The sequence below is a fragment of the Pipistrellus hanaki genome (genome assembly GCF_964339955.1).
Source record: "Pipistrellus hanaki genome assembly, chromosome: 10".
NCBI lineage: Eukaryota > Metazoa > Chordata > Mammalia > Chiroptera > Vespertilionidae > Pipistrellus > Pipistrellus hanaki.
In genome coordinates this window covers 48,043,493-48,064,898 of record NC_140512.1, presented here as the reverse complement: position 1 = coordinate 48,064,898, position 21,406 = coordinate 48,043,493, and the positions used below count along the sequence as shown (strand labels likewise).

The window sequence follows — 21,406 nt, the reverse complement described above, 5'->3', positions numbered from 1 at the left end:
TAAAGGTTGGTGTTAAGTGGACTTTATCACCTAGTAGACATCTACATTTACCTCTAAAATGGTATATTTGCGTCTTTGTACTATATGTGGGTATTATGGGTGGGTCTTTATCAAAATATTTAAAACTTACCTAATATATTCTAAATGACACTTCCCACTTAAATGCTTTGATTTCAAAGGGGAAAGGTCTGTTGATTTATTGTATGGGTGTGTTCAAAGCAAGAACTGACACTGGTCAGACATTTCACATGTTGACGAACTTGACTGTCTAAGATTGGACACAAATATATTCTGAACTAAAAAATAAGTATTTATGCCTTTATAGTATAGTTTGAAGACCTTATTTACCAAATGACTTTATAACCCCAAATTAAATTCAAAGTATTATGTAGAAAGGTAGATTCCCTATTTACCTTGTCTTTTGAATTAACATCCAATTAAGCAGTTCAACAAGTTTCTAGCGAGTGTATTGTCATAAGCAATGTTGAATTAAAACTCTGCTTCATAAAATGTTTTATATTTTTAGGTTGCAAACAGATGAAGAACGAGATAAAAATGGATCCGAGGAAGATGATGATGAGAAACCAGGGAAACGTGTCATAGGACCAAGAAAGAAATTCCACTGGGATGACACCATTAGGTAAGGTGTAACCAAAGCCTTTACTTTTAACTAAATAGATAATGGAGATGTAAGGTTTTCATAAAAAGAATCTACAATAAGTCGAAGATTAGATTGGGAACAACCAAAGATAAGTATATAGAAAAAAAATTTATTCAAGAGAAGATTGACATGGTCCTAATATTTTTAAAATGCTGTCACTTTTATTTTTATATAATGTTTCTTTAAAGCTAATTATTTAATTATCGAGTAACTCATGTACTGGTTTCAGAAGGTGAAGGACTCAATATACTTGCGTGGTCAGTCATCATGCTTATCAGCAGTTCGGTACCCCATGTAAGGATTTAGTTGTAGGACTATCTCTTTCAGTATTTGGTGCCTAGATTAAAGGTATCAAAGGAAATTGTTTCATGTGGGGATTTGGCTATAGTGCAATGAATAATATATGATAGATATTACTTATCTTCTTGACATCATCTGATTTATTCAGATAATAATTCTTTGCTATTGCTGTCAGGTTTATGTGCTTTTTAAAAAAATCTGTTTCAAGCTTAATTTTCTACAACTTTTCAGTCAGATTTATATATAAATATATATTTTTAATCTGTTTAGAACTTTGTTATGTAACCTTGTTGAGATCAAATTGGGATGCTATGAGTTAGAGCCAAATAAAAGCCAGTCTGCTGAGGATTATCTTAAATCCTTTATGGAGACAGAGGTGAAACCATTGTGGCCTAAGGGCTGGATGCAGGCAAGGTAAGAAATATGACATCCTAGATTTTATTTATCTACTTCCTTCTTATTGGCTGTTATTAACAATACATATATATATACACACATACATGACATTCATTTTGTTAAGAACCTAATGTGTTTAAAATTCTGTATAATCATCTCAGATGATCTGTGCTTTGCAAACTTCAAGTACTTAAAAAACTAAAGAATGAGTCACATGGACATAGAGATGTAGAATATATATAAAGATGATTTTTTTTAACTGACCACTTTTACTTTTTCATATCTAAATTTTGTAGTAGTAAGGAGAAAGATGGTTTTCAACTTTGGAAGGGGAACTTTACATGGGTATTGTGAAGAAAAGAGACTGAATACAAGATTAAAGGCATAACCATAGGTTCTGTTGAAAGTATTCAATATAGAGTAGTATCTCAAAAACTAATTTACAGTTTAAAGAGTTAAGTATTAGACTTGGCTGTCTCAACCTGTCATCTTAAAGCATTCCATTTTAAATTAACAGAAAACATCTGTTGATCTGTTAAAGATTTAAGATAGAGGTAATATAAAATTCTGTGTAAGATTGATTATTGAATTTACTGATAACTTTTATTTGGTAAATAAGCAGTAATAGATTGTTGAAAATCAAATGATTAAAATGATAAAGTGATTATCATGTTATTAACTATAAAAAATTAATTCTGTCCTTTAAATTTTCTAGAATGCTTTTTAAGGAAAGTCGGAGCGTGCATAATCATCTTACTTCTGCCCCGTGAGTAAATTCAGACTCTATTTTTATTCAAATCATGTGCTTTGGTAAACAGAAGTATCATTTATTGAATGCTCGTTGAAACCTGACTTAAATGTACATTTAGACAATCTCCATGTTACCACTGCCTCTTTTAAAAAGATCATTTTTACCTTTGACTATATAGACCTCGAACACACTTATCTGTTGAACAGTTCTCTGGGTAGTTTCCAAAAACCTGAGTCCATAATGTTAACATGGATTGGCCTGAGATCTGGTAGTAAGGAGCCATGTAAACAACAAGGCTCTGGTGGTTTCCTTTGTTCTTGAGAACCATAACGTACCGTAACCTGGGTCTGTGCCCTTTAGTTCTTTTGTGCCCTTTTCCTCCCCCTCTTAATGACTATCTACTTAGGTAACTCTACACCTTGTGCTTTCCAAGACAGTTCAGTATACATACCTTCACTTCCTGGCCTTGCAGAGTGTTTTATTGCACAAAGTTAACCTACTCTTTATGTCCTTCCTTTTGTTCAAAACCAGGTATTTCCTTAGTGATGTGATTACTAAGGAAAGCTCTCTTATCCTCCTGACAGGCAGTAATAAAAAGGCATGGTTACATTTTTAATGAATACTTGTTAATTCAACAGAATTTTATTTTTTATCTTCAACTTCGGGCTAATTCCCTATAGCCTAAAAGTGTAGTATAAAGGGGTTAATAAAGAATAAAATTTATACATGCATATAAGTACAACCAATGGACATAAAACTCTGGGGAGGGAGGGTATGTATGGGAGGGAGGGGGGGCAAAAAAAAAATCAATAAAATATATTTTTTTAAAAATGAATAAAATTTAGCAAGTTATGAGAATTTACTGAGCACTCTAATTCAGTGTTCTACTGAGAGGTCTTGGTAACATCCTCTGGGATATATTACAAAATTCCCTCTCTCCTTATGTAAGTTACAATAGATGGAATTTTTTGCAGCTGGTAGGAAGAACATCTTCTTAGTACACCATCAGAGATGTATTGAATTAGTTGTAGTTTTCAATTCTTACTTTTACTATTTTAGTATAAATGTGAAATAGCTTGGTTTCATCTACACTAATAAAAGAGAAATATGCGAATTGACTGTGCCTCCACAACACCCACCAGCCAATTAGGAGCGAGTATGCAAATCAACCCAACGAAGATGGTGGGTTAATTTGCATTTCCAGGTGCTGAGTGGCCATGTGGGGCAGGATGCCTGCTGTGAAAGGGGTAAGAGGTGGAGGGAGCTACAGCACCAGCAGCTCTGGCCGGAGCGAAGGCCTGGGTCCCGGGTGCCAGAAGAAAATTGGTGCTGGCAGCCAGGGGAAGGAAGGTCTGTTCTTGCACAAATCTTTGTGCAACGTGCCTCTAGTATATTATAGGTGTTCTTTGTTGCAAGTGGTTTAGTTATCCTATGGTGGGGAGATACATATAACTAATTTTCTGTTTTGTTTTATACCAGAAAGTAGGAATCTATGGGATAGGTGAGCCTGGAAATCTTTTGCTCAAGTGCTCTTTATTAAAACACACACACACACACACACACACACACACACTTTAAAAATTACTGTTGTTTTTATAAAGCTGTAGATTGGCAGTTTTAATTAAGATATTTGTTAATCTAAGTAATGACATTCAATTAAGTGAAATACAGATATTCATACAATGCTTAGTGAAATACAAATATTCAAACAATATGAGGTATTTTAGCTTGTCACCCCTTCAATTAGTCAATATTTGAGTACTTTCTCCTACTATGGAATTTATGAGTGTTTTAATCTTCAAACTTTTTCACACTTGCTTCCATAGTTTCCATGGTATTTTTTCTTGCCTTTTTTTCAGTTGTTTCAACATTTTTATTTGAGTATTTATGTTAAAAAATAATTTTTTAAAGCAGTTTTTTAAATGGCCCTAATGGTTTGGCTCAGTGAATAGAGCATTGGCCTGCCGACTGAAGGGTCCCAGGTTCAATTCCAGTCAAGGGCATGTGCCTTGGTTGTGGGCACATCCGCAAAGGGGATGTGCAGGAGGCAGCTGATCAATGTTTCTAACTCTCTATTCCTCTCCCTTCCTCTCTGTAAAAATCAATAAAATGTATTTTTTTAAAAAATTTTTTTTATATGAAAGAAAATCTGTATGTCAATTGTAATTGGGGGAAAAAATCAAAGACAAACTTTTGCAAAAAATACGTACGTGTGTGTGTGTGTGTGTGTGTGTGTGTGTGTGTATCAGAGAGGAAGGGAGAGAGAACCATTGATCAGCTGCCTCCGCATGCTCCATATTGGGGAATTAGCCCGCAACCCAGGCATGTGCCTTGGCTGTCAATCAAAAGGTGGCCTCTGGTTCATAGGTAGACATGCAGCCACTGAGCAACACCAGCTGTGCAAAACTTTTTTCCCTTTAAAATTCTGAGGACTTTGTGTTTTGTTTTAATGTTTTATTGACTGACTGATTGCTATTTTAATTTAAGAAAGATAGAGAACGAGGTAGAGAGACATTGATTTGTTCTTCCACATATTCATGCATTCATTGGTTGACTTTTGTATGTGCCCTGATAGAGATTGAACCAGAAACCTTGGTATATTGGGTTAACATTCTAATCAACTGAGCTATTGGGCAAAGGCTTTGTTCTGTTTATTAAATATCTCATTTACAACTTCTTAGCATGATTTAATTTGAATCGTAAGTTTTTCAAAGCTGTTTTCCTATAAATAATTATGAATTTTTATTAATTCTTTGAAGTGAGAAGCCATAGGCAACTTCATTAGCCTATTTTGAGATATTTTTATTTTATTGTGAATATTCACATTTAAATTTTTTTTAATATAGTTTTATTGATTTTTTTTTTAAAATCAATCTTTATTGTTCATATTATTACAAAGGTTCCTCATTTCTTCCCCCCTCCACCAGGTTCCCACCCCACCCTCTGCCCCCTCTCCATCCCCCATTGTCCTCATCCATAGGTGCACAGTTTATGTTCAGTCTCTTCCTCCCTCCCTTTCCCCGATAGTAAATCCCTTTTCAGATAGTAAATCTGTTACTTAGCATTTTCTCATATCAATAATACCTCCACATGCCCAATGATACACTTCACACAAAAGACATTTCCAAATAGGTCAACCAGCCTCATCCAGGCCCCACCCAAGGCACTCACAGATCAACACCCCAGCGCTATACTAACTCAACACATCCAGATCTAAGCCTTCATAACTTGATTCAGCAGACCCTCAAGTTCCCGCAAAAGTTTCCAGCCATGTCTGAGAGGCAGCCGTGGGCAGGGGCAGGCGAGGAGCGAGCTGTTCCGGGCCTGGCTGCTCCGGGCCTGGCCTCTGTTGCTCTGGTTCGTTCCACAACCAGCTGCTCCGGGTCTGGTCACTGCCGCTCCCGACCTAGTTGCTCTGGACTTGGCTGTTGCTGCTACAGGCCTGGCCGCACCCGACCCGGCTGCTCTGGGCCCGGTTGCTCCAGTCCCGGCCACTCCGGGCCTGGCTGCTCCCAGCCTGTCAGCCGCTGCTCCGGGCCTGGCCGCACCAGACCCGGCTGCTCTGGGCCTGGCCGCTCCCAGCCCGGCAGCTGCTGCTCCGGGCCTGGCCGCACCCAACCCGGCTGCTCCGGGCCTGGCCGCTCCCAGCCTGGCAGCCACTGCTCCGGGCCTGGCCGCACCAGACCCGGCTGCTCCGGGCCTGGCCGCTCCCAGCCTGGCAGCCGCTGCTCCTGGCCTGGCCGCACCAGACCCGGCTGCTCCGGGCCTGGCCTCTCCCAGCCTGGCAGCCGCTTCTCCAGGCCTGGCCGCTCCCAGCCTGGCAGCCGCTGCTCCAAGCCTGGCCGCTCCCAGCCTGGCAGCCACTGTTATTGATTTTTTTACAGAGAGGAAGGGAGAGAGATAGAGAGCTAGAAACGTCGATGAGAGAGAAACACCGACCAGCTGCCTCTTGCACACCCCCTACCAGGGATGTGCCCGCAACCAACGTGCATACCCCTGACCGGAATTGAACCTAGGACCTTTCAGTCTGTAGACCATGCTCTACCACTGAGCCAAACCGGTTTTGGCCACATTTAATTTTTAAAAGAACTTTATCATCCTACATTTTATATTTTGGTTGTCCATCAAAATTGGGGGAAATGTTGCTGTCTATTCACATATGAATTGAGCACTTACATATAGTTCCTTCCTTTAAAGAGTTTTCCAAAAAGCAGAAGAAATTATTTACCTATGTAATTACAAGATTATGATATACGTTCCTAATGAGTGACCTAACTGCTACTGAAATGCCCTCCTTTTTATTTTTTTGTGTGTGTTAGGGCAAAGAAAAAGGTGATTCCTGCTCCTAAACCCAAAGTAAAGGTAAGTTCTGAGTTAAGTCTTATATTAGTCATAATTTTGACTGTTGAAATGCATTCTTATTAATTTAATTAATTAATTGATTGGTTTGTTTTTTAGATATATTTTTATTTATTTTAGAGGGGGAGAGAGACAGAAACATTGATGTGGGAGAGAAACATTGATTGCCTCCAGCATGCACCCCGACTAAGGATTTATCTCATAACCCGGGTATGGGCCCTGACCAGGAATTAAACCAGTGACTTTTGGTGCATGAGACAATGCCCAATCAACTAAGCCTCACGACCAAGGCTTTTTTTGTTCTTAAAAGTATGGCAGAGCCACTGGACAGATTTGGTCATCCCACCAGTTATTATTGATTTTAGAAAGGGAGGAAGAAACATCAGTGTAAGAGAGCCACACCGGCTGTGTGCCTTCTTTAATTTTAGAGGCTCTTTGAATACAGAGCAGCACTGTTCCTTTTTTTTAGTAACCAAACTACTTTGTCTTCTAAATAATATTGAGACAATATTATATTAGATCTGTTGAGTTCATGCTTTATTTTCACACCCTATTTTTAAACAACTAATACCCTTCATTGAGAATTTTTAAAAATTTTGATACATCTGTTTAGATGTGATTAATTTATCAGAACTCTAATAATGGAAGTGTTAGGATACTATAGGAAAGTTACTTGTTTTGTTTGTTTATGATTAAATTACTTTTTCCTTTCCCCAAAATGGAAAACTATGTTGCTGATGTTTCCCCCCATCCTGCCATCCCTCAGATATCTATTTTAGTTAGAGAGGTAATATAAGGACACACTTGCATTAGAATATGCAAACAGTAGCGAAAAGTAAGAAGGAGAAAAGTAGAAATTTCTGTATCTTTGCCCCTACTTCATCTCCTTCCATCTATCTTTCCAACCATTCATTTATCCAGATTGAGTTAACATTTTGTGTCAGTGGGATAACCTGCTTTTTTTACACAAGTGTACGTCCTGAACAATTTTTCTGCCAATGTAAATCTTCACGGTACAGTGGATTTGTTACTGTTTTTTTTACTTTATTTGTTGATTTTTGGAGAGAGAGAATGGAGAGAAAGAGAGAAACATTGATTTGCCATTCCACTTATGAATTCATTGATTGCTTCTTGTATGTGGCCTGATTGAACCAGAAACATTGGCATATCAGGACAACACTCTAACCAATGAGCTACTTGCTCTGGGCCTGATTTATTTTTGTTTGTTTATTTGTTTGTCTTTTTGGGTTTTTTAAACCCTCCCCCAAGGATATATTTACCAATCTGAGAGAGAAAGCAGTGATTGGTTGCTCTTGTATGCGCCCCAACCTTAACCAAACTGGCAACCTAGGTATATACCCTGACTGAGATCGAATCTGGGACCTTTCAATATATGGGATGAAGCTCCATCCAATTGAGCCATACTGACCAGGGCCTGGTTTGTTAATTTTATAAAGAAAAAATATTAATAAGGTTATTTAAAACAGCAGTTTTAGCCCTAGCCGATTTGGCTCAGTGGCTAGAGCGTCGACCTGCGGACTGAAGGATCCCAGGTTCAATCATGATCAGGTTGCGGGCTCCATTCCCAGTGAGGGGCATGCAGGAGGCAGCCAGTCAGTGATTCTTTCTCATCATTGATGTTTCTATCTCTCTCTTCCCTTCCTCTCCGAAATCAATACAAATATATATTTTTTTAAAAAACACCAGCAATTTTATACTGGTAACACTGCCAATATTATTCTGATACACTCCCCTACCCACAGGTTTTGTACCTTTTATTATAATGTAATTTTTTACTAATCGTGTAATTACATGGCAGGCCAAAGTGAACATGTCACATCTGCATTAGCCATTCATGCTAACAAACAATTTTGATCTTAATGCACTTACCATGCAGACTTCTGAGAGGCAGGGAGGTTTTCAGTCATGGCTTTTAGAACAGAAACTTAGAAAAGTTGCTCAGGACTTTAGAGTGCAACAGCATTCTTAACAGCCTGTTTACTGTAGTACCTTAGAAGGTGATGGTAAAGACCCTTCCTCTCCATTCTTTCCCACTATGGTTAAGGTAAGTGTTGTGATCATATAAATTAATATATAATGTAAGACCTTGGGCATGGGTTTGTTTTTGTTCTTTTTAATCATCACCCAAGGAGAGAGGATATTTTTCCCATGATTTTAGAGAGTGTGGAGGGAAGGGGATGAGAGGGGAGAGGAAAAGAGAGACATGGATGTCACAGAGATGCATCGATTGGTTGCCTCTCTATGCTTTTTTTAAAAAAATGGTTTTTAGCCGGAACCGGTTTGGCTCAATGGATAGAGCGTCGGCTTGGGGTCTGAAGGGTCCCGGGTTCGATTCCGGTCAAGGGCATGTACCTTGGTTGCGGGCATATCCCCAGTAGGGGGTGTGCAAGAAGCAGCTGATCGATGACTCTCTCATCGATGTTTCTAACTCTCTATCTCTCTCCCTTCCTCGCTGTACAAAATCAATAAAATATATATTTTTTTTAAATGGTTTTTAGCCGAAACCGGTTTGGCTCAATGGATAGAGCGTCGGCTTGGGGACTGAAAGGTCCCGGATTCGATTCCGGTCAAGGGCATGTACTTTGGTTGCGGGCATACCCCCAGTACGGGGTGTGCAAGAGGCAGCTGATCAATGACTCTCTCTCATCGATGTTTCTAACTCTCTATCTCTCTCCCTTCCTCGCTGTACAAAATCAATAAATAATATTAAAAAAAAAAGATACTGGAGTATAAAAAAATGGTTTTTAAAGTCTCTAAAGAAGAGTTCCAATAGAATTTTAGTAATCACGAGAACTTCTTAGTCTTTTAAAAACCATCACTTGTAACTTTTATTAATCATTGTATTTTTTTCTAATACAATGCTGTTTATACTAGGAGTGTAGTCCAAAAAAGGACCAGAAAACTCCTGCATCCTTGGTGGCTTCAATTGGTGGTCCTTCAAGTTCCGTCATATCTGCCATGGCCTCCACCAGCTCTAGCTCTACTCCAGTCCAGGAGACGATCTGCCTTGACGACTCACTAGATGAAGACCTTTCTTTCCACCCACCGGCACTGGATCTTGTTTCGGAAGCTTTAGCTGTTATCAACAATGGCAACAAGGGCCCTCCAGCTGGCTCAAGGATAAGCATGCCAACTGCAAAACCTCGTCCAGGACTGAGAGAAGAAAAATTAGCAAGTATAATGAGTAAGCTGCCACTGGCTACTCCCAAAAAACTAGATTCTGCTCAGACTGCACATTCATCTAGTCTTATTGCTGGTCACACAGGGCCAGTACCAAAGAAACCCCAGGATTTAGCTCATACTGGCATCTCTTCAGGCCTTATTGCTGGTTCTTCAATTCAGAACCCTAAAGTTTCCTTAGAACCTTTGCCAGCCAGGCTACTTCAACAAGGACTACAGAGGTCAAGCCAGATTCACGCTTCTTCCTCCTCACAGTCCCACGTCTCCTCTTCTTCCCAAGCCCAAGTTGCTGCCTCCTCTCATGCTCTGGGAACATCAGAGGCCCAAGATGCTTCTTCAGTAACACAAGTAACAAAGGTGCACCAGCATTCAGCTGTCCAACAAAATTATGTGTCTCCACTGCAAGCAACCATTAGTAAATCACAGAGCAACCCAGTGGTGAAATTAAGTAATAATCCCCAGCTTTCCTGTTCATCCCCACTTGTTAAGACTTCAGATAAGTCACTTATGTACCGCCTTCCCTTACCTACTCCCTCACCTGGAAATGCTTCTCAAGGGTCCCACTCCCTGGTTTCTAGGACAGTACCTAGCACCACTACCTCCAGTAACTACTTAGCTAAGGCTATGGTATCACAAATCTCCACGCAGGGTTTCAAATCTCCCTTCTCAATGGCTGCATCCCCAAAACTTGCCGCATCTCCCAAACCTGCCACATCCCCTAAACCTTTGCCCTCACCTAAGCCTTCGGCCTCACCCAAGCCCTCTCTGTCAGCTAAGCCTTCAGTATCAACTAAACTTATTTCCAAATCCAACCCAACTCCCAAGCCTACTGTATCCTCAAGTTCTTCCAGTCCAAGTGCACTAGTATCCCAGAGTAGCCACTCCAGCAGTAACAACCCAATCCATAAACAACCCAGTGGAATAAACATCAGCAGACAGTCTCCCACCTTGAATTTATTGCCCTCTAATCGCACTTCAGGCCTTTCGTCTACAAAAAATCTTCAGGCCTCATCAAAGCCACCAAACTCATCATCCACTGGAACTGTTGGGAAGAATAGCTTGAGTGGAATTGCAGTGAATGCGCCTGCCAGCAGAGGTAGCAACCTTAACTCAAGCGGAGCTAATAGGACTAGTCTGTCTGGGGGAACAGGAGGTGGAACACAGGGTGCTACTAAACCGTTGTCTACTCCACATAGACCATCCTCTGCCTCAGGGTCTTCAGTGGTAACAGCCAGTGTGCAGGTATGTATGTTATATTCATTCATGGGATAAAATGTATTAGTGTATAACCTTTCCTTATTATAAAATATAGGTTGTTTGTAATAGCCAAATAGCCTGTAGTTTATTGCCAAGGAATGTTCCTAATGTGAACATCACAGTGATTGGGATACTTGGGGGTGAGATTTTTGTTGGAACGTGGATTTTATTTATTTTTCATTCAAATAATACATGCTCACTTTAAAAAATGTCGAAAGACATAACTAAAATGCATATTTAAAACTACCTTATTAAAGTCCAGAACAATCTAGTAACTTAGGAATTTAACATACTTTCACTTGTCTCCTTTGTACTCCATTATAGTCCCCTTTCTCCTGCCAACTGTCTTATTTAATCAAATTTATACATGCATGCTATTTTTTTCTTTAACCTTTTTTAATAAAAATTTTATTTTGCAATTATTCATTTATAATTCTCTGTCAAATTAGTATCAAAATACTTTTACACCAAAGCTTCCTTATTAGCTCTCAGTTAATGGGAGCATCTCACTCAAAGAATATTTTCTAAAAAGCTGAAATGAAAGCTATTTTACCTTAGCTCTTACATATCTGGTCATTTCTGTGTTCTCACAGTTGAATAGTTACAGATTTCTTGGGTCACTAATTGTCTCACTTCAAATTTTGTAAATACTGTTCCACTGACCCTCTGTATTTAGGATTATAGAAGAATATGAGGGTATCCTTTCAGTGATGTGCTTTCTCTGCCGAAATGCTAGTGAGATTTTTTCTCTTTTGTTGAAATTCAAGTGTTTACAGACTTTGGCTTGGTTTATGTTGTTTTCAGTAACTCTGTAACTTCAATTTCAAACCTGGCTATCTTTTTTTCAGCTCAAGAATATTTCATTTGATTACATGTTATAATTATTTCTGACCCATTTGGCCTAGAATTTTTGAGAGCTCTTTATTACTCATGTATTTCATCTCTCTGCCTTCCATATCATCTCTGTTATTGTTTCCATCTATATCCCACTTTGTATTCTGAGACTTTCACATTACTGACTTAGTTTCTTTAATACATCACCACCACACTGGAAAGAAATACATGCTCACTGTAGGCAAATTCAAAAAAGAAAATAAAAATCACCCATTATTCCGTCACTTTATTCCTGGTACTTTTTTTTTTTTTTTTTATGCTCAGCATGCTGTAAAATTTTTATTGAATTTTCTTCAGAAAAAAAATATTTTAAAAAAACAATAACACTCAAGTCAATAAAGTTACATGTTAGATTCTTGTTTTCCTTAATGTAAACATTTATGCCAATTCCACTTTATTCCTGGTACTTTTTTAAGATAGTACGTTTTACATAATATTCTGTTTCATACTAAGCTTTTTAAAAATGTGACATTTTATGATGTGTTCTTGGGTTCTTAAATATTCTTTGAAAACATGACTTTTATTGATTTATAGAATTCTGTTCTCTTAACAAAATGCTCTAACTTTATACTGTGTCCTGGTTATGTGGAATATGAACATATAATGAAAGAATTTTCCCCTTGGAGTTCATAGAGGTTCTCTGCTATTCAGTACACGCTAAGCATTGGTATTCAATGTACACTTAAAACCAAAATCGTCACTGCCATTACTGTAGGCTTAGAAATGAATTGATTCCAGAATTCTAATAGAGAACAAAATTTAGTTAACTGATATTTTATGAATTAGAAACTAGGATTTATTGATGTTTTATATAATTTTACTTTTAATCAGAAATATGAAGTAACACTAAAAACAATCTGAATAGGGTTTGTATGTTAAAATCTAAGTTATAATTTAAATCTGCAAGTTAGTCCACATTTCTGTTTGTATTACCTTTATTAAAATGCTGACTTTTTCAAATCTTTAATTTGATCAAAGGAATATTTGAAAGGATTATAATAGAAATGGCAGTTCCCTACTCCGTATCTTCCTGCTTGCTACTTTTAACTCTCTTTGCTTTTTCTCTGGGATTTTAAATAAGAATGAATGAGAGACTCTTAATTTATTTTTTTAGTATTGTCTTTGACTTCTCATTATGATAAATGAGGCTCTTAGGTCCCTTATATTTGTCCTATTCTCCTGAAAGAGTAAAATGACAACTTTTGGTAAAATCCATGACTATGTAAAATATTGTCTCTTTTTTTTTTTTTTTTTAATATATTTTATTGATTTTTTACAGAGAGGAACGGAGAGGGATAGAGAGTTAGAAACATGGATGAGAGATCGATCAGCTGCCTCTTGCATACCCCCTACTGGGGATGTGCCCGCAACCAAGTTACATGCCTTTGACCGGAATCAAACCTGGGACCTTTCAGTCTTCAGGCCGACGCTCTGAGCCAAACCGGTTTTGGCAAATATTGTCTCTTTTGAGCTAAATATCTCACACGATGGTTTCATTTGCTTTCTTATTATATTTGGGGTTTTTCCTTGGAGTTAAAAAATTTTTTCCCCCACTTGTTTTGTTTTCTCCGACTTTAACATTAAATCTTTATCATTTGTCATCTCCAGAATCTAGCAGTTTTATTCTCTCCCCACCTCCACCCCCACCCCTCAAGGAATCCTTCTTGCAATCATTTACGCTAAAAGAACACAGATACTTGGTATACCGGTTATTTATCACTTAGTTTCTCAGCATGAACTTACATGACAAAATTTGTGTTTCTAAAATATACTCCCTCCTGGTTTTCTTCCTCTCCAAAATGACTTTATGATTTGGAGACCTTAGTGTTCCTGCCTTCATATCCAATCCTTTTTGTTCACTTCTTACTGGTTTTACTGAAGAAAAGGTCAATAATTAAATAAGGTTGCTTCTAACTTTTGGTGACAAGGGTTTTTTGTGTGTTGTTTTTTGTTTTGTTTTTTTAATATAGCATCTCACTGAAATCTTATCAGCTACTTGTGGCTTCTTGATCCTGTCTCTCAAGTACTCTCAACACTAAAAACAGATTTCCTATCTGTGCTACAAAGTATTTAATTCCAGTCTGAAATATATCATCAGCTGTGTACTCATTTGCAGAGTGAAAGTGACAGGTCTTGAGTTTAACAGAAGTTAAAATCTTTCTGGGTTCAGATTATGACCTCTACCTGCTTTTTATTGGATAATTTTCCTCTCAACGTATTCCTCTTCTTTCTTGCCCTTCAACTTATTGATTTTTCTATGAATCCTGTCCTTGCCACTTGAGAATTCTGAAAATAATTGCTTTGTTAAGCAAATGCTTACTAAGTGTTTAATATGTGCCAGGCACTGTTCTAGGTGCTGGGGAAACAGGGTGAACATTCATATTCAAATCCCCTTCTCTTTATGGAGCATGTACAGTATTTTAGGTAGGAAAATAAAACACAAGTTTTAAAAATATGTGAAGTGTTACGAAAAAATAAAATGGAATAATATTATAAAGTGTGATTGTTGTTAACATAGGTTAGGGAGTTGAGGATGGCCTCTTTGAGGAGGCAGCATTTAAGTTGAGAATTGAGGATGGCCTCTTTGAGGATTCAGCCTTTGGAAATAGGAGGGAACAAATAATTCAGGCAAAGTGGGTGGTGGGTGTGAAGACAGGAAAGAACAGGCCTGTAGACCTGTATAAGATGCGTAGACCTGCATGGCGAGACTAGGAAGGGATGGGTAGGTGATGAGTTTGGAGTTCCACATTACCATGTGATGAGCACCTTGTGGGCCATGATAAAGACTGGAATTTATTCTGTGTGCAGTGGGAAGCTATTGGAAGGTCTTTTACAGGGAGGGCAGTGGTATGGTCTAATATTTCTAAAGATCACTCTGGATGTTGTAGGGAATGAGGGGGGTGGATACACTTACCAAAATAAAAAACATGGTTTTAAAAAATAAAAGTAATGCTAACCACAGGAAGAGAGAACAAGGATTCTCTTTATATTTTCCCCTGGGAATGAAATGTGAAGATCATACAAAGTATTTTTGACTTGGGGAATTATCCTGAGTTGTTTGCCTACTTCAGGTTGACAGCTTCTTCTGTGTGCTTCTGAATGATACCGCTGGTGGGATGCCCCACTTTGAAAGGTCTCCGTGTTTTAGGAGAGGTAAATTTATACCCATGTAACATAGATAATCTGATATTTCATTTTAGTTTTATAAACAAAATTAGATACAGAAATGCTGACCGTACAAAAATGTTAGGTACTTATGGCATGACACCATTTTTTATTGCTAATACTCAATTATTTAATTTTGGAAGTTGCCTTAATTTACATTTTGTATCTATGTTATTGGGGGGTGTTTTTTTTGGGGTCTTTTTTTTTTTTTTTTTTTTTTGACAGAGAGAGAGAGAGGGAAGGAGGGAGGAAGAGAGAGAGATAAATCGGTTGCCTTGAGTACACACCCCAGTCCAGGTATGTGCCCTGACCAGGAATCAAATCTGAGACCTTTTGGTGTGTGGGATGATGCTCTAAGCCACAGTGTCAAACACAAGGCCCGCGGGCCAAATCCAGCCTGCCAGGCCTTGCAATGTGGCCCGCACCGCGCTGTCATCACTGCACTCCACTGTCAGTTTATGACTGTTCAGTAAACCATTCGGCCCGCGATTTAGGCTGGATTTTAGATTTTGGCCCCTTCTCTGATTGAGTTCGACACCCCTACTCTAAGCAATTGAGCCACACTGGACAGGGCATTTTCCATAGATTTTAATGCTTCAGTTAGCCTCCTCCAGAAACATAGTTTTCTTTATTAGCAGCAGTTATTTACTGTTTCTCACTAGGGGCTCTGTTTAGGGTGCACTGCCTTGAAGTATGTGCCTCTTATTATCCTGAGACTACAATAGAAGTATGACTAAAAAGAAGAAAGAACTGTTGTGAAAAAATAAAATGGAATAATATTATAGTGTGTTGTTAATTCTCAAATTGATGCAGGATCCTTTCTATCTAAATTGCTTCACTTATTATTAGCTTTAACTTAGTAATTCTTTCTTTAATGTGCCCATTTTTTTTATAGCACAAATTGCCACAATAGAAAGTAAAAAAGATAGTTAATTCCAAGCAGAAAGATAAAGACTTATACTTGAGTGTTGGAGGAAGTTATGGAAACAAAGAATGTGTATGTTGCCCATGAGCTCACCTTGTCCTTTACTTTTTAATGCCTGAAAACTAAGGTGTTAAACCTAAGTGGCAGGTAAGAACCAGACTGTTGACGATAGCAGTTAACATAGCAGGTGATGGATGATTTGTTTAGTTGTGGACATGCCAAGTAGGTGAGTGTTAGATATCCAAGTTAGATTCTTCATTGAACTTCTAGATATACAGGATTGAAATTGAGATGAGAGGTCAGGAGTGTGGATATAAATTTGAGAGATTAAAATTAAAGGAGATAACGGGAGGGAAGGTTATTGGAGTGAGAGGGGAAAAAACAGAATGGGAAGCTTCTTGAGATTGTCCTGCAATTCATGTGCAGCAGTAGCAGGGACCACTAAGTATATACAAGTACTATGGATGTGGCATGGATGGATGGGAAGATCACCTGTATTACTCTCAAATATTAACTAAGTAAATTGATTCAGCTTTATTAATGAATAATGTTTATTGGCTGAATAATCAACACACAAAATAAGCCTGACAGTGGCTAACATGTAAAATACTTGGTCAAGGAAATTTAGAATTAGTAAAATAAGGCTACAAAAGAAAACAGTTGCAAAAATTATAATAGATAATATACTGAAAAAAGCTTATTATAATCTTTGTTGATAAATTCACATAGAAAAGAAGTCAAATGGGAAAAGTTATTTAATTCCTGTATAGAAAATCGTTCAAAGAATTAAATTAGCTTAATGAAGTATATGTAAGTAATTGTTCAATGAAAGTTCATCAGTGTTAGCATATTTGGCATATTTTTTATTTCAATGTTTTTATTCATAAACAGCATTAAAACCCAGGTGGGGCCCCTGCTGGTGTTGCTCAGTGGTTGAATGTCAACCTATGAACCAGGAGATCATGGTTCAATTTCTAGTCAGGGCACATGCCCCGGTTGCAGGATCTCCAATTGAGGGCGTGGAGGAGGCAGCTGATCAATGATTTCTCTCATCATTGACATTTCTATCTCTCCCTCTCCCTTCCTTTCTGAAATCAATAAAAATATATTTAAAAAAGAAACAGGGGAGTGTCAAAACACCCTCTAATTTGCCTTTACCTTAAGTAGTTTAAACTCAGAAAAGTAGTAGAGAGATGGAAACAAACTTACAGGGAGTAAGGAGAGACTAGATAATGTGGAAAGAGGAGGCTGTCATTCAGTAAGTTTGAGGATAAAAGGAATATAAATAAGTTAGGTGGTTTCTAGAGTTGAAGAAGAGCCAGGAATAAGTGGTTATAAAAAGAGATGAGTCCTGGCTGGTTTAGCTCAGATGGAGTGTCAGCTTTTGAACTGAAGGGTCCCAGCCTTCAATTCCGGTCAAGGTCACATCCTCAGTTACGGGCTCAGTCCCCAGTAGGGGCGGTGCGGGAGGCAACTGATTGATAATGTTCCTCTCTCATCAATGTTTCTATTTCTGTCCTTCCCCCTTCTTCTCTCTCTAAAATAAATAAATAAATAAATAAATAAATATATATATATATATATATATATATATATATATATATATATATATTTAAAAAGAGATAAGAATTCTCTATATGTGAGAAGGCAGAGGAAACGTGGAAAAAGTGCAAATACTAGATTATTTGTACCGGAAGTTCTACATTGATGGGATTCATGGAATAGGCCAGTTCATACCTAGGTCATAGCTTTTGGAGAAGAGACAGGTGAGGCTGATGAGGAAGGACATCCCAGGTGGTCTCATCTCTTCAAGGTGTTAGGATGAAAATAAAGGATACAGAGTTAGGGCCTCTGAGAGAATAATAATAGTCTGTAGCAGCAACTACAGGGACTATGCCAGGAAAGAGTATAAGACAAATAGCAAAGGGACCGAGCAATTTCAGAGACCACATTGAAATTGGTTCAGATCCAGGGGAATCTAAGGTTGGAAGTGAATGGATTGAGAGGGTGAATGGGTGTTAATATAGGCAATAAAATAAGGACGAGTCTAAACGTGATGAAGAGTTGAGTATAGGATTACTTACAAAACCAATATTGGTAGCTCTTTGAATTATATTGTTCACCTCTATCTTCATTGCTATATCAAAGTTTCTGTTAGAGCAAATATAAAACATAGTCTTGTGCCCATGAGAATATTAAATAAATCAATTCAGGTTAAAGATTTTATTTCTTATGTATTTTGACCCCTGGTTTCTGCAGTCCACAGCAGGAGCATCATTATTGGCTAATGCCTCACCTCTGACTCTCATGACATCACCTTTGTCTGTAACAAATCAAAATGTGACTCCTTTTGGGATGCTGGGTGGCCTTGTTCCAGTGACCATGCCCTTCCAGTTTCCCTTGGAGCTACTTGGCTTTGGAACGGACACAGCTGGCGTGACAACCACCTCGGGATCTACCTCAGCCGCTCTCCACCATAGCTTAACTCAGAGTAAGTGGGGCCCTTTGTTTACTTGGCTGCCTAGTTTGACAGAATAGGAAACAATTACTATACTCATTATACCAGTTGGACTTGTGTAGATTATAGAATTAAAAAAAAAAAAAAAAAGAAATGCAATGTATTTAATCTAAGTATAATCAAACTATTGGACTCTGAGATTTTATTTATAATTTTTAAACGAACCACTATACCACATTTCTAAATGAAATTTATAATAAGAGGAAGTCAGATTTGCTGAGTGTTTGCATTCACAATACATTTATATATGTAAAATTTTTAACATGTATGTACTCTAACTTAAGAAGGCCTTTGAAGTCAGGGCTGTGCTTACATTAGATAAATTAAACTATTTTCATTTTTGCTCTCAGAGGGCTCAACCAGATTTAAGAAGATCACTGACAAATCTGTTTTCCTCTCAGATTTACTAAAGGGTTTACAGCCAGGAGCTCAGCATGCAGCAACACTTTCCCACTCACCTCTGCCTACACATTTACAGCAAACATTTAATGGTAAGAAAGCCACCTCTTTTTCATCTCTTTGTTGTTTATATAGCTATATAGATTGGACTGGACTTTTTTTTCTGAAAACATGTGAATGAAATACAAAGGTTGAAAAAAAACCAGACTTTCCTATGACTGAATCCTCATTAGCAACAAACTCCTTTTAAGAGAAAGGAAATAAGTAAAATGAAATCTCTTGTTACATGTGAAGAGAGTGGTTTTGAAAGTGTTATAGGGAAGTGATGACAAAGAAGAGGGTTCATAAGGCAATGGGCAAAAGTCATATCCAGTAATTGTAATAGTTTATATTTATGGGAAACTTACCAAGTGCCAGTTAATCTTGTGACCACTTACATGTATTAGCTAATTTAATCTTTACCACAATCCTGTGAATAAGATAGCAATCTCCATTTTATAGAGATGACCAGCTTGCCCAAGATGATACACTGAAGTATTCAATTTGAGCTACAGATCTAGGAAGTCTGACTCCACAGACAGCTCTTAGTCATTAAACTTTGCAGTCCTTAAATTAATATCATCTAAACTCTATACATTATATCCTTGCAGCACAGCTATATCTTTCTAAAATTAGGTTGTAGACACTGGACATACACATCAGCCTCCAGCAGTTGACCTAAGTTTACTGTTGATAGTATTCGGAGGCCATTTTGAGGATCTTTTGAGCAGAAATAATTGCTCATCTGCCCTCTTAACTTTGAAGTTGACTGGGGCTTCACTATTCTTTTTGGCCACTGCATTTCATATTATCTTTGAACAAGTGTACAGTTGGTCAACACGTAGAAATGAAAGCTATGTAGCAATTTAAAAGCAACAAGTTGTAATGAATCTTGTAACAGACCTACATGGTAAGAATTAATATAAAATCACTGTTGTATAAATAGGGGACACAAAATAGGCACAGATTCAGCAATTCTAAGCTTCCTGAATTAGGTTTTAATGCTTAAGGAAAGTTGCCCTGTGACTAAAGCAGTTGCTGATGTAATGAGTTCAGTTTAGAACTGTTTTTTCGTGGAAGGACTGGCATGGACCTGTAAGGAATGAGACAAACAGGAACCTCATGGTTCAATATGACCCCAGTAATCCAGCTTTTATATGAACTTTCTTGTTGTCTGAGCAGCACCACTCTTCCAGAGGGAGAAAGGAAAGTTTACTTTTTTTTTTTTTTTAAAGACATTTAAAAGTATAAAACACCAAAATCAATTAGGCTTTGATTTTTGAATCGTAAGACTGCCACTCAGAGCAAGTTTCTTAACTCGGTTGACCATCACTTTCTCTTGCTTGTAAACTGGGGACAAGAAGATGTTTTTAATAGGCTTCTTATGAGAACTTAATAAAAATAATTTAAGGCTTCTAGTATAGTGCCTTATACATAGTAAGAGTTCAGTTCATTAATGTCAATTCTCTTACTTTAAAGACAGAGATCAGTAAGCTTTTTTCTATAAAGGCCCAAATAATAAATATTTAGGCTTTGCAGGCCATTTAGTCTCTATCACAACTACTCAACTCTATAGTGTAGTGAAAATAGCCATACACAATATCTAATGTGAGTATGGCTGGGTTCCAATGCAACTTTAGTTGTAAAAAGAGGTATAAAAAAACAAACAAATAAAAAAGAGGTGGTGGCCAGGTTTGGCCCTGGGGGAAGGTCTTCCTCTAAGACTCTCAGAGGCCACTTAATATGAGTATTTTATTTTGCTAATTAGCCGAAGCTGCTTTGAGCAAAATTCCACCTTGCCATTTATAAATTTAATTATGCCTGAAGTTAAATCATTTTTCTCTATAAAAATGATTTGTAGAGAAAAAGCCAGTTCCTTAGATGTTGTCACCAAACTTATTTTAATAGTATTCTGTTTATACAGCTTTTGAAATAATCATCATATTTTGTTGATACATCTTTTCTTTAGTAGAGGCATTTTTTTTGGTTTGTGTTTTACCAGAGTAATTTAGATATCACATGAGTGGACCTAGCAATATGACTTTTGTGCTCTCCTCCAGCCTTACGTTTGTTATTGTAGTACAATATTTTATTCTTCTCACCTGTGTATTTCTGCCACACCTCCCTGTTTTTTCAGTTAATCTTATTGGGTGGGGGTGGGGAGGTGTCTTATTCCTTGTTAAGGTAGTGACCTGTTAGAGACTGCCTCTATATTTTTTGGGATTTCTAAGTCACTGGGTCCAACACTTACCCAGTTTAAATTTTTTTGGTAAAAGTTAAATAGCCATATGTAGAACTACAAACCCTTGTTCCTAGTAGCAGACTTTCTGGTTAGTTCAACTTTCACAGGTTAGGGCCAAAAAAAAAAAAAAAGATCAGCTGGATTTTTCATTACCAGTGTGTCCCCTCATTTACATAAATAATTGTGAATTTTCAAATGTCATGGCAAGAAATTTAACTTTACTTGCAAAAGAATGAAAATGACCTTGTCTTCTAAATGAATCTATATGGTATGTCCCTTGAAGGTGGGGATTATGGGAT

General features: G+C 37.6%; 1 protein-coding gene across 4 annotated transcripts in view; it reads left to right on the top strand.

Annotated features, from left to right (window-relative positions):
• Window positions 1–21,406, top strand: part of UBN2 (ubinuclein 2) — a 97,442-nt gene that overhangs the window by 50,037 nt on the left and 25,999 nt on the right. For 2 of the 4 annotated variants that reach the window (XM_084896729.1, XM_084896728.1), the window contains exons 10-16: window positions 527–640; window positions 1,232–1,375; window positions 2,073–2,123; window positions 6,428–6,470; window positions 9,363–10,910; window positions 18,169–18,400; window positions 18,829–18,918. In XM_084896729.1, coding sequence (XP_084752855.1) covers window positions 527–640; window positions 1,232–1,375; window positions 2,073–2,123; window positions 6,428–6,470; window positions 9,363–10,910; window positions 18,169–18,400; window positions 18,829–18,918 — 2,222 coding nt within the window. The remainder of the gene's footprint in view (window positions 1–526; window positions 641–1,231; window positions 1,376–2,072; window positions 2,124–6,427; window positions 6,471–9,362; window positions 10,911–18,168; window positions 18,401–18,828; window positions 18,919–21,406) is intronic. The other 2 variants (XM_084896730.1, XM_084896731.1) reach the window with 2 other exon arrangements.